We start from the raw sequence: 12867 nt of genomic DNA, 5'->3' as shown, positions 1-12867 counted from the left end.
AGACCTCTTTGACCACACATGACTTCAACTTACTTAATTACCCTAATTAGGTTTAATTAATCAGGGAATTAAAATTCAGGATATTACAACTCTTCCTTCCTTTTAGGAATTTTATCCTTAAAATTCATTTAATCTAGTAAAGCTAGTAAAACCTTACCTCATAGAAATAAGTGATGATACTAGTTTTTCATCTTCTCTTCAATTTCCCATGTAGTATCACCAGAAGTCATCCCTTTCTATATGACTTTCACCAGCCGAATTGTCTTATTTCTTAGTTGTTTCTCCTTAACATCTACAATTTTCTCTAGCTTTACCCAATATGTTAAATTCTCACATAACTCTACATCCTTGGGCTCAATCACATGTGAAGGATCAGGTTGATATTTCTTCAATTGAGACACGTGGAATACATCGTGCACACCTGACAGATGAGGAGGTAGGGCAATCCAGTATTCTAAAGGCCCAATTCTCTCAAGAATTTTGAATGGCCCAATAAATCTAGGAGTCAATTTCTTTGCACGAATAGACCTCCCAATTCTAGTCATAGGTGTAACCTTCAAAAATATGTGGTCTCCCACCATGAACTTTATCGGTCTACTCCTCTTATCTGCATAGCTCTTTTGTTGACTTTGAGCAATCAACAACTTCTAACGGATAGTCTCAATTTTCTCAGTGGTTTGATCTACCAAATCAAGACCCATTATGCTTCTCTCACTCAACTCGGTCTAATAAAGTAGCGATCTATACTTCTTGCCGTACAAGGCTTCATATGGAGCCATTTGAATGCTCGCATAAAAACTATTATTATAAGAGAATTTTGCCAAAGGTAGGTGCTTATCCTAACTACCATTTTACTCGATGGCACAAGCACATAGCATATCCTCTAGAGTCTGGATGGTCCTCTCAATTTGACCATCTCTCTGAGGATGGTAAGCTGTACTGAACTTTATGGCCTATTGTAGTGCTTTCCAGAAATTTGAGGTGAATCTCAGATCATAATTTGACACAATTTCTTTAGGCACCCTATGTAACCTCACAATCTCTTGCATATAGACCTCTGGAAGCTTCTCTAGGGCATAATAAGCTCTAATAGCTAGGAAATAAGTAGATAGTTAATCTTTCCACAGTTACCCAAATAGCAATCTTGGTAGGAATAAAATTCATAAAAACATAATGGTTATAGCAATCTTGGGGGTCTTTGGTGTTCAATCTTCACCTTTTGACAAGTCAGACATCGGGATACATACTCTGTCACATCTTTCTTCATACCGGGCCACCACTAATGACTTTTCATGTCTTAATACATCTTGATAGTTCTTGGATGAATGGTGAACTTACTTCGATGAGCTTCAGCTAGAATGGTCTCTCGAACCCCTTTATCATCAGGTACACATACCCGATCTCTATATACTACCAATCTATCATCGTTGAACAAAAAATCCTTGATCTTGTTTGCCTCCATATCGTCTCAAATTCCTAATAGATACTTGTCTTTAAGTGAGCTCTCCTTAAGTATTTCCAGAATTCATTAGTAATTACTATTGTATTCAAGTTTTACACGGTGAAATTTGGACTATTTTAGTATTCACTGGAGAAATCTTCTAGTAGCTTGTACTTATGGATGATCAACCACACAACATGTAAGGTTTTGTGACTCAAAGCATTGACTACTACATTGGCCTTCCTGAATGGTACTTTAACTCAAAATTATAATCTTTTAAAAATTCCATCCACCTTCGTTGTTGCATATTCAATACCTACTGATCAATTAAATACTTGAGACTCTTATGGTCACTAAATACCTCAAACTGTGAACCATAGAGATAGCACCTCCATATTTTCAAGGCCAATACAATCGCTGCTAACTCAAGATCATGAGTTAGATAACTCTCCTCATGCAGTCTCAGCTATCTTGACACGTAAGCTATAACTTTGTCATCTTGCATTAGCAAGCCTAATCCCTTAAGTGATGCATCTATGTAGACTACATATGGCCATTTGGGATCTAGAATAGTCAACACTAGCATTGTAGTCAACTTCTTCTTCAAAGTCTAAAACTCCTCTTTATAGTTCTCTATTCAGGAAAATGGCTGATCCTTCTTCGTCAGCTTCATCAAGGTAGAAGCAATTTGAGAGAACCCTTAGATAACTCTTTGATAATAACCGGCTAAACCCAAGAAACTTCTTATCTTGGTTATCAACATTGGTCTCTCCTACTGTAGTACCACATCAACCTTGTATAGATCCATTGCTATACTGTCAGCAAAAACAACATGTCCTAAAAATTTCACTTCTCGTAGCCAAAACTCAAACTTGCTCAATTTGGCATACAACTTGTGCTCTTTCAACACTTTCAGTACTATCCTTAGATGTCTTGTGTGTTCTTCCTCATCTTTAGAGTATATCAAGATGTCATCAATGAAAACTACTATAAATTTGTCTAAGTAGGGCCTAAAGATCCTGTTCATATAGTCCATAAAGATTGTAGGAGCATTTGTTAGACTAAAGGGCATTACTAAGAATTCATAATGCCTGTATTGTGTCCTGAATGCAATCTTAGGCATATCATCTGCCTTAACCCTCAACTGGTGATATCCAGACCTTAAATCAATTTTAGAGAAAACTGTAGCTCCTGCAAGTTAGTCAAGCAAATCATCAATCCGTGGCAACGAATATTTATTCTTAATTGTCACTTTGTTGAGTTTTCTATAGTCAATGCAAAACCTCATACTCCTATCTTTCTTCATAAACAGCACAAGTGATCCCCATGGTGATACACTTGGCCGAATGAATCCCTTCTTTAGCAACTCTTCTAACTGCCTTTTTAATTCTTTTAGTTCTACAGGAGCTATCCGACACGGAGCCTTAGAGATTGGCTCAGTACTGGGTAATAAATCAATTAAGAATTCAATCTTTCTCTCTCTGGTGGCAATCCTGACATTCGATTATCAAACACCTCTGGAAACTCATTCACCACACAAATTCTATCAATTACCTTATCGTACACTTCATGTGTAGAATAGTAGATCATAAAAACCTAACACCCTTCTTTCATTGACTTCTCTACTTGTAGGGCTGTCAAGAACTTGGGAGTCTCACAATCCACTCACTTGACAGGTTCAGGGTTAACAGCCGTCGCTATGTAAACTAGTAAGGAGACTGTCTTTCTATTACAGTCAAGTATCGAACCATTGGCAGATAACTAATCTGTCCCTATTATCATATCAATGCCACTCAAAGGTAAGCAGATTAAGTCAATAACAGTGACACCAAACTTCAATTTTAGTTTCAAACAAGCCTGACTGGTCCTCATAGATACACCAGCCAGTGTAGACACATTCATGGCAAATGGCATTTCAAGCACATGCAATTTTAGTCTCTTGGCACACTCATTAGATATAAAAGAGTGTGTGGCACTAGAATCAAATAAAGCATCTATCTAGTGAGCACATAGAGAGATTGTACCCTTAATCAGCTTTGTTAAAGCCTCAGCCTCTTTTCTAGTTATGGTAAAGACTCGTCTTGAGATAGCGGATCTCTGATTAGAAGCGGGTATGTTCTTTAGGCAAAACTTGGCTATGTGTCCCACCTTGTTGCATTTAAATCAAACCCAACATTGCCCTTGGTAATGTTTCCCGTATCTGTTGCACTGCGGAGCTCTAGCTGGCATCATAGCAGATGGAGCTATAGATCCTTGTAGGAAAGTTTAATTTCTGACCTCGCCCATATTCCTCAAGGCATTGCTCCTGTGGTTAGATCCCCTAGATTGGGACCCCTTCTGGAAGCTCTTCTTCTTGATTCCTCCAGCACTGTACCTCCCAGACATACTTGAGTTAAAACCTGACTTGTTACTCACTCTGCTCCTAGGGCCTGTATAGGAAGAGAATCTCCCTCGACCATCACTCTTCTTCTCCTCAACCACTCTACTACTTCTGGCCATTGCTTTGAACTTGTTGCATATAACCTCGAAGGAAGTAATGTCAAAGGCAGCTAACTGCTGCCTAAATTTAAGCCTTATCTTATCAAGGAATTGTTTGGCCTTCCAATACTTATCATCATGATGACTCAAATAAGTGGAGTACTTTGATAGCCCATTGAACTTCACTATAAACTCCTCCTCATTCATATTTCCCTGCTAGAGTCTATGAAATTCTGCCTCTTTCTCTGCTCGAAATGAGTTGGGAAGTGGTAGGCAAAGAATCACCTCTTGAACTCTATCCATGTCAGCTGCAAGCCATCCACTAGCCTTATACTTTCCTACCATTTTGCTGTATCCTCAAGCATGAAAGTGGCTAAAAGGACCCTCTGCTCAGTCATACAGGTCATGATTGAGAAGATGGTCTCAAGCCTGTCAATTCACTCTTCAGTTGCTTGATCCTCCATAGAACCCTCAAAAGAAGGAGGATTCAACCTCATGAATCACTTCAAAGCCATATCAATAAAGCCTTCCAACTCACTTATCCTAGGCCACGCTAGTTGCACCGGCCTCTCAGGATTACTTTCCTCATAATACTCCTCGTGTATATGTCCATGCACCTCGGCGTGCACATCATCTCAGGCTTCCTCTTGGTCAACCCTAACTCTCTCTATAGTCTTGCTACACTCCCTAGGTCTTCTTCTGAGGATCTTGTCATAACCATCCATTCTCCTTTGGATGTCCATCATCATATGCCTCAGTTCATCTAGGGCATTATCTTCGTTACCCTATTGAGGTCTTGGTTATTAGTCTTAGTTCACAAGTTCTTGTTTCGGTCTTTACACATTTTTTAGTACATTTTCTATGTTTGTGGCTCTTGTTTGCATTATATTTTCCCCTCCTAAGGATGGAAGCAATTCCAAAAGGAAAAAGCGAGTTAGCACTAGCTCAGTGAAGGAAATAACAAGTGTAATAGGATATTTCCAATTCTCTACATGCAATGCATAACAAATCTCCACTACTCATTCACACAAACTGCAAACTAGCTTTTAGAATAAGAGAAACTGATACCAAGTTGAAATGTTCTCACTCCACTGAACACCCTTAACAAATAAAGCTCATCGTAATCGAAGGATTAGCTCAAAAAGTGATTATCAGGATTTAATCTAAAAGTAAGGGATCCTAAATTTTCTAAATAGAAACAAGTTAAAATTAATCAAAACCTTTCATATCAAAGTAAAAATAAGTTTCAGAAGCATGGGATACGTCAGAGGAGTGAAAGAAGTAAAAAATGGTTGAAAAATAAAATATGTGCTGTAATACAAAGTAATATGCTGCGGCTCATGCACGCTGCGCAGTGATATGTTGCTTTCTATGCTATGCGTCACGGCGTGTTGTGCAAAATTTTTGCTAATTCTGCTCTCATTTGACAGCAGAATCAAGGAACTTTTAACTTGCCCTGATTCTCTGTTTGATGTTCAAATGACTTGATCTAGGTGTCTATGGAAGAACTAACCAATGGCATGGGTTTCACATCCAAAATAAGTCACACTAGAAAGTTGGATACCTAAACACATTTTAACCACTTTTTAACACTTTTACACAAAATAGGTATCCAAAACCCTCAACAAGTGCTAAATGCTTTTCCAAGCACCTGGACTATGTCTAATGGACCTAGAACTACTAGTACAACATATCACAAGCACTGAAACATCATTATAACAAAAAGTCACTCCTCAACCCCATTTTACCAAAAACAGACGGGGAGGTAATTTTTCATTGCATTTCACTTAAATCATTTCAAACATGTTAAAATCTTTATTTCTATACTTGTACTAGTATTTTGGCACTATAAACATATATATATATATATATATATCTCTAGGTATACAAAGGCTATGGGCCCAAAATACAATTCTAACATTTCCAACAATTAAAATAGTGCAAGTGTGGTAATATGCATCTTAGAATTGGCAAATCATATGTACTATTACACAACTAAATCTAAACTAGAGGCATACAGTAGGAATATGCTAATTCCTTGCCTCTTTAGTCTTCTCCCTTTCAACACCAAAGCTAGAGTCTGAAAAATGTTAAAGAAAAGGGGTGAGTCTAGCTTCTCAATAACTAAGGATAAACCTACCCTATACAGTTATATATCAATTATAAACCAAATAGATACACAAGGAAATCAAGTATGTAAAACATGCTGGCATATAACATAACTTGTCGATTATCATTAAATAACATCTTTAACTTTCATAACCAGGTGTATTGTCACCATATTCTCATACATGTGACATGACCCATACTCATGTGACTTGCCAACATTTAACACGTGTGACACATCATATCTTTACTTAGGTAATTATCAGCCAACCTTATATCCTCCTTATTTTCTCAGATCGAAACTATGGGGTATAACATTGATTAGGGCTCCGTTCGTATGATTGGACTATTTAAGCTCACCAAAGATCACAGAACTCACTCTTGGACCACAGCTTCCCCCATTCTCGAATCCCTGGGGTGTTTTATACCTTAGGCTATTTTACTCATTAAACTGATGGAGATAGCTAGGTTCTAGTCCCTCGACAAATAGTGGGACATGGCTATAGCCCCTGATCCCTAGGTGAACTCCTACCACTGATCATGCCATAATCAATTACTCACTCGTTTTTACTTTTTTGCTTCCATATACTCATTATTACGATAACCACATTGGGCTCACGACCATGTGCTACCCAAGTATGTATTCTCATCATCTTCTCAACATCATTCTCATTGATTTCAAAATTGACTTCTTAAAAATTGACTGTCATTAACATACAAATACCTTTACTCATCATTGCATTCATTTTTCAAAAACATGAGCATGTTTTTAGTTAAAAATCCTCTTGACTTCACATTTTGTAGATGTAATATCTAATAGGATACCATCAGGGTTACTGTCTAAATTTGTTACTGTTTGAATTTTCAAATGTAATATCTAATGAGATACCATTAGGGTTACCTCCCATGTAAGACATACAGCATGCCATGGCTTTGTTCAGGGAGCAGTCATTCCTTACAGGATGAGCACCTAAGAACATCTTGAAGTCCAACAACAAGTTGAAGAGTTATTGAGAAAAGGGTTGGTTCGAGAAAGTGTCAACCCTTGTGCTGTACCTATTCTTCTGGTACCTAAGAAGGATAGGAGTTAGAGAATGTGCATTGACTATCGAGCTATTAACAAGATCACTATTAAGTATTGATTTTTGATACCTCAGCTCGATGATATGTTAGACTAGTTGCATGGTGCCACTACCTTTTCAAAAGTTGACTTTCGTAGTAGATACCACCAAATCAAAATTTGGCTAGGAGATAAGTGGAAGACTGCTTTCAAGATTAGAGATGGCTTGTATGAGTGGAATGTGATGCCTTTTAGGTTAACAAATGCCCCTATCATATTTATATGCCTGATGAATCAAGTATTAAGACCCTTTATTAGCAAATTTGTTATTGTGTACTTTGATAATATTTTTATCTACAGTAGGAGTCAAGAAGAACACTTAGATCACTTATGGAAAGTTTTGCAAGCCTTGTGAGAATAGAAGCTTTATGTTAATCTCAAGAAGTGCACCTTTCTCACTAGTGAAGTTGTGTTCTTGGGATATATCATTATTGTAGAGGGTGTTCGAGTTGATCCAAGCAAAGTTGTAGCCATTGATAGTTGGTTAATTCTAAAATCTATATAGGAAGTTTGAAACTTCCACGGATTAGCTTCTTTCTATAGGAGGTTCATCTATAATTTTAACTCTATTGCTGCACCACTTATAGATTGCACCAAAGGAGAGAAATTTTAGTAGACAGAGCAAGCTCAGAAAAGCTTTGAGGAGCTTAAGAAGAAGTTGATTGAAGCTTTAGTCCTAGCTCTTCCCAATTTTGACCAAGTGTTTAAAGTTTGTTTTGATGGCATTGGTACTGTCTTAAGGCAGGAGGGCTACCCCATCACCTTTTTTAGTAAGAAGCTCAATGATGCTAAGCTTAGGTATTCTAACTATAACAAAGAATTCTATGTTGTTGTTTGAGCTCTCTAACATTGGAGTCACTATCTCCTAAACAAAGAGTTCATACTCTTTTCTGATCATGAGGCCCTCAAGTATTTGAATTCTCAGCAGAAGATTAGCTATAGACATGCCCGTTGGAGTGAACTCTTACAGTCTTTTCCTTTCCTTATTAAGCATAAAGTTAGAACTTTAAACTCTTTAGCTAAATGCCCTTAGCTGTTGACATGTGTTGCTTACAATAATGCATGCTAAAGTTATTGGGTTTGAACTTGTCAAAGAGCTGTACCAAGATGATGTTGGAAATTGTGCCTTAAGGCCAATCATTATACTATGCATATTGTTATTTAATGAATTTCTCTTTTGTTATCATAACAAGTGCATGTTCAATATGATAACTGTATCCTTGGACAAACTATAATAATTGTCCTAAATGTCCTTGGTTGGTTATCTTTGAGGGATCATAGATGAAACAAGACTAGTATGACTTTGATTAATTATAGAGATATAAATCAAAGTCATTGGCACTTGAAAGAGTATAAGGTGCTGAACTGACCCGCTATAAGAAAGTTGCATGGTACAAGTTATAAGCTTATCTCATATGTAACTATATCACTAAGTCTTTTGACCTAAGATCATCATGAATTCCTTTATGATGACCACTGAACTTTGACCTAGTCAAAAGTCACCTTTGACCGGGTGATCATAAAGGTTATGATTGAGTTTAGTTATATTTATGTAGAGGAATATGAATGGTCAAGATAGAATTTGTCCCTCACATTAAGTGAGAGATATTACTAGGCCTCTCGATGAGTAAGACTGAGAAAATATATGGCTATACTACAATGAAAAGGGTTTTTCCATTGCTATTGTTAGTCCACTGAGAGATCGAGAAAGTAATGGTTAGGTAAAGGAGAATGACAATTCCATATCTCATACTTGACCAAAATATCGCGTGACAAAAGGGATGTGATATGGTTGCATGATAGGTTACATCATATCATTGATCCCCATATGAATTGGGTAGTTACAATGTCTTGCTAGAGGCGATTTGTGACTTGTAGGCTAATAGCATAATTATCCTACTACCAATTTTATATGGGCCTACAAGGTCGCACACAAGAACAGCCCAACTCGAGCTATAATGTTCAAGTTTTTTGAATCTGAAATATGTCTAGATTCAATGAATATAATATAGGGTGAGTGTTATATATATATATTTTTAAATATTTATTTGATAAATATTTATATATGTTTTTATGAAACATAAAATTCAAAATATAATTAATATATATATACTCATATGTATATGTATATATATATATATAAGATATATATATATATATTTCAAAATATATTCATGTATATATATAATATACTATGTATATATTATATATATTATATTATATTATGTTAGTTTTAAATTCAATTTTATATGATAGATTAAATTTAATAACCAACATGATATGAGAGAATATCAAGTTAGTTTTATAATTTGAATTTATAAGATAAATTCAATTTAGATATGATATCATGGATTAACTTTATGAGATAAATTTAATTATATTTTTGTGGGCCTTTTAAGTGGAAGACGAAAACGTTTATTGATATACTATATATAGATAGGAACGTCGTTTATGAAGGAAGAGAGAGGTAGAAAAGTTCTGACGGTAAAAAACACTTTGAGAGCCATAAAACACCTTATAGAAAGAAAACTAACATTCAAAGAAGAATGAATGTTGGGAGGCTAGCATACTGTTTGAGTTAGAGAGCTATTCGTGTGGATATCGGTAGAAGGAGCAGATCTATGTTGTCAGCTCCTGAGATCCAAACTCTTAAAGAGAACATGCCCCAAGTTTAAAGAATTAAAAGGTAACTATTCTATCTACCTTGACTTGAATAAGTTTGTTTCGTCCATATCAGGATAGGGACTTTAAAATTTTAATCTTTCGCTGCGCCTCCCTATCCACTAAATGGTCCTGATTTTTAAGGACTATGGGAAGCAACTGTAAATCAACCTTTTCACTAATTCTACAGACATAATGGGTTTCTATTTTGAGGCAAACCCCTATGCATTCCACAGGGTTCCTTGAAAGAAGCGATAATCTAGGAAGCACATGACAGTGGATTAGCCAGACATTTTACAGGATAAAACAATTGACTTAGTGAAGGAGAACTTTTACTGACCTTAAATTGAATGGGATGTTAACAGACATATACAAAGATGCAAAATTTGCCACTTGGCCAAATCCAAGGGTCAAAATACTGGGTTATACATGCCTTTGCCAATTCCAGAACATCTTGAGAAGATGTGAGCATGGATTTTGTTCTAGATTTACCACAGACTCAGAGACAAAAAGATTCTATCATAGTAGTTGTAGATTGTTTCTTAAAAATAGCCCATTTTATTCCATACTAGAAGACTAAAGATGATATTCAAGTAGCAGACTTATACTTTAAAGAGATTGTGTGTCTTCATGGCATTCCTAAGACTATTACTTTTGACTGTGATGTGAAGTTTCTAGCTACTTTTAGCGGGTGCTATGGAAGAAGATGGGAACTAAGCTCCAATTCAGCAGTGCTAATCATCCCCAAATAGACGGTCAAATTGAACTTCTAAATAGGATTCTTGGTAATCTTCTTTGTAGTTTTATAGGGAAGAATTTGAAGTAGTGAGATCTCATTCTTACCCAAGTTGAATTTGATTACAATAACTCTATCAACCAAGCAACTAGGAAGTGTCTGTTTAAAGTTGTTCATGGCACTCATCCCCTTAGCCCACTAGAATTAATCCCTTTACTTGATAAGTAGCAATATAACTTTAATGCTGACTAAAGGGCTAAGGAAATTAAGAAGTTGCATGAGTAAGTTCGTAAACGAATCCACAAGCAGAATTTGAGATACAAGTCTTAACATGACAAGCATCAGAGATAGTAGACTTTTAAGGTAGGAGACTTGACTTGGATACATTTGTGATAGGAATAATTTCTTGAACAATTGAATGCCAAGCTGTCCTGAAGAGCTGATGGTCCATTTAAGATTGTACAAAAGATCAACAATAATGCTTGTAAGGTGAAATTTCCTAGTTCTTATGGAGTGTCTGCCACCTTTAATGTTGTTGATCTATCCCCTTATATTGATGATGATGTCAAATTTGACTTGAGGGTGAGTTTCGTTTAACATGGGGAGGATGAAACGGAATAACAATAATGAAAGAATGGGAAGAAATGTGTGGAGACGTAGAAACCGATGTCCATTGGGTCACCACCATTAACACAATAATAAAGCAATTGTAACTTGCCTTTAATTCCCTTTGCTTCATTTTAGACTTAGAACAGTATAAATAGCCTAGTGTCTTTGTGTACTGGACCTCATATTGAAAGAAATAAATAAGAGTTTGTTTCCCATTAGTTTCTGAGCCATTATCTAATGGAATATATTATTCTCCAATAATGTGACAAATTAAAATTTGAATATTTGCTACAAACCATTCATCATATGAAAATCAATCAACTGATAGATTAAGTAAAAACTTTCATTGTAGATTTTGGAAAATCACTCTATAGACTACATTATATGATAGGTAATCATTCTGGGCTTATTATTTCAAAAGTACAAATACACTTCTAGCAAATAGAGATACATCAACAAAGGGTGGCAGAGCCAAAAACTTGAGTTAAGGGGTGCAGAACAATATAATTTAAAAATTAAAAATAATATTCTAATTTTTTTAAAAAAGTAATTACATTAGGCAAAAAAATAATAACATAAGTAAAATTATATATATTTTTATTTGGGAAAAATATATTGAGATTTTTTTTTGCCAAAAATATGTCGAGAAGGTTGATATTGAGTTTAAATTTGAACCCTCAATATTTTTTATTGAGTCTAGAGAGTTCAAAATACTAAAAACATAGGGGGCAAGATTGTAAATTTTCCATGCTATATATGCAATTTTTCTAATGTGAGGAGGTGCATCCCCCAAAAGAAATGTGGCTCTGCCATTGTCAGCTGATGTATGCATGCATGCACACTGTAATATTTGTTTTAAATGGTCTTGGATAACAATAAGGATAAGTGTGATGAAATTTGTTGAGTGAACTTTTATGGAGTGTTCTAATATAATATTTTATGCTTCAGCATAATAAATATCATACATGAATAATGTTTGACTAAGGTTAAACTATATATCTAGCCAAAACTTTTTAATTGTATCGATACTAAGATGAAATCATCAACATTGATCAATTCTAACAATCACTGGAATACCCTTTCTTTTGTAAAGAGTCAGAATGAAACAGATAGCTCCAACATACAGATGAGCATATATTTGTTCTTGTCAAAAATTTTTGAGAGATTGAGGAATCATAAGAGTGACATACTGTTCTGCAGAGGTTTCCTGGAGACTACACTAGTCAAGCTTAGAAATTGAAGCCAAAGAACAGTGTAAATAGGTGGATGTAATTAGTGTGAGTATTAGCCCTAAAAAAATGACCTTTATAAGTAGAGAAAAAGTAGAGTTGATAACTTGACTAGGCCAGTTTTATTTGGACGGAGTTTAAAATATCCAAACATAAAAAATCTATATAACCAAGCTCAGCATAACACCTCAGGCTCATTTAGTTCAGTGACCCAAGTACCCAAATTATCAAATTTTATTTTATTTTTGTTTTCTAGCTAATTTCAATCTTTATCTTAATGGCTGTTCAAGGACAAGTGATAGCATGTTGTCACAGCCTTGGAACTTTCCTTTTCTTGAACCATGCTAGCCTTATCTTGATCAACCTCTTGATCTTGACTAAGTCAGCCGAACCCATAAAGTAGGTAACGAGACTTAAGAGGACTAGTCACACAAGTAGAGAGTAGAGAGCTTAAGTAAATAAACTTGCTTAAGTTGCTTGTTTACAA

At 35.6% G+C, this 12867-nt stretch overlaps 1 protein-coding gene across 1 annotated transcript; it reads right to left on the bottom strand.

The window, feature by feature from the left end:
- Positions 1 to 236: 236 nt before the first annotated feature.
- Positions 237 to 1462, bottom strand: LOC129305431 (uncharacterized). The gene is made up of 2 exons (XM_054945463.1): positions 1339 to 1462; positions 237 to 607 (listed from the first exon to the last, which is right to left on the bottom strand). The coding sequence occupies exons 1-2, from the start codon at positions 1460 to 1462 to the stop codon at positions 237 to 239; spliced, it is 495 nt and encodes a 164-aa protein (XP_054801438.1).
- Between the last annotated feature and the right edge of the window lie 11405 nt (positions 1463 to 12867).

The sequence above is a fragment of the Prosopis cineraria genome, unplaced genomic scaffold (assembly GCF_029017545.1).
Source record: "Prosopis cineraria cultivar Desert tree isolate PC_DT_omini unplaced genomic scaffold, ASM2901754v1 PC3, whole genome shotgun sequence".
NCBI lineage: Eukaryota > Viridiplantae > Streptophyta > Magnoliopsida > Fabales > Fabaceae > Prosopis > Prosopis cineraria.
The sequence above is the reverse complement of the archived record's forward strand: the minus strand, read 5'-3'. Positions and strand labels throughout refer to the sequence as shown.

Excerpts from the sequence above, each read along its gene's own strand:
- LOC129305431 (XM_054945463.1), bottom strand. The coding sequence starts at position 1,462 with ATGGAGGCAAACAAGATCAAGGATTTTTTGTTCAACGATGATAGATTG. Across the intron at positions 608-1,338 it reads TCTAGCTGAAGCTCATCGAA|ATAAGAGGAGTAGACCGATA; the intron begins GTAAGTTCACCA and ends AGAGCTATGCAG.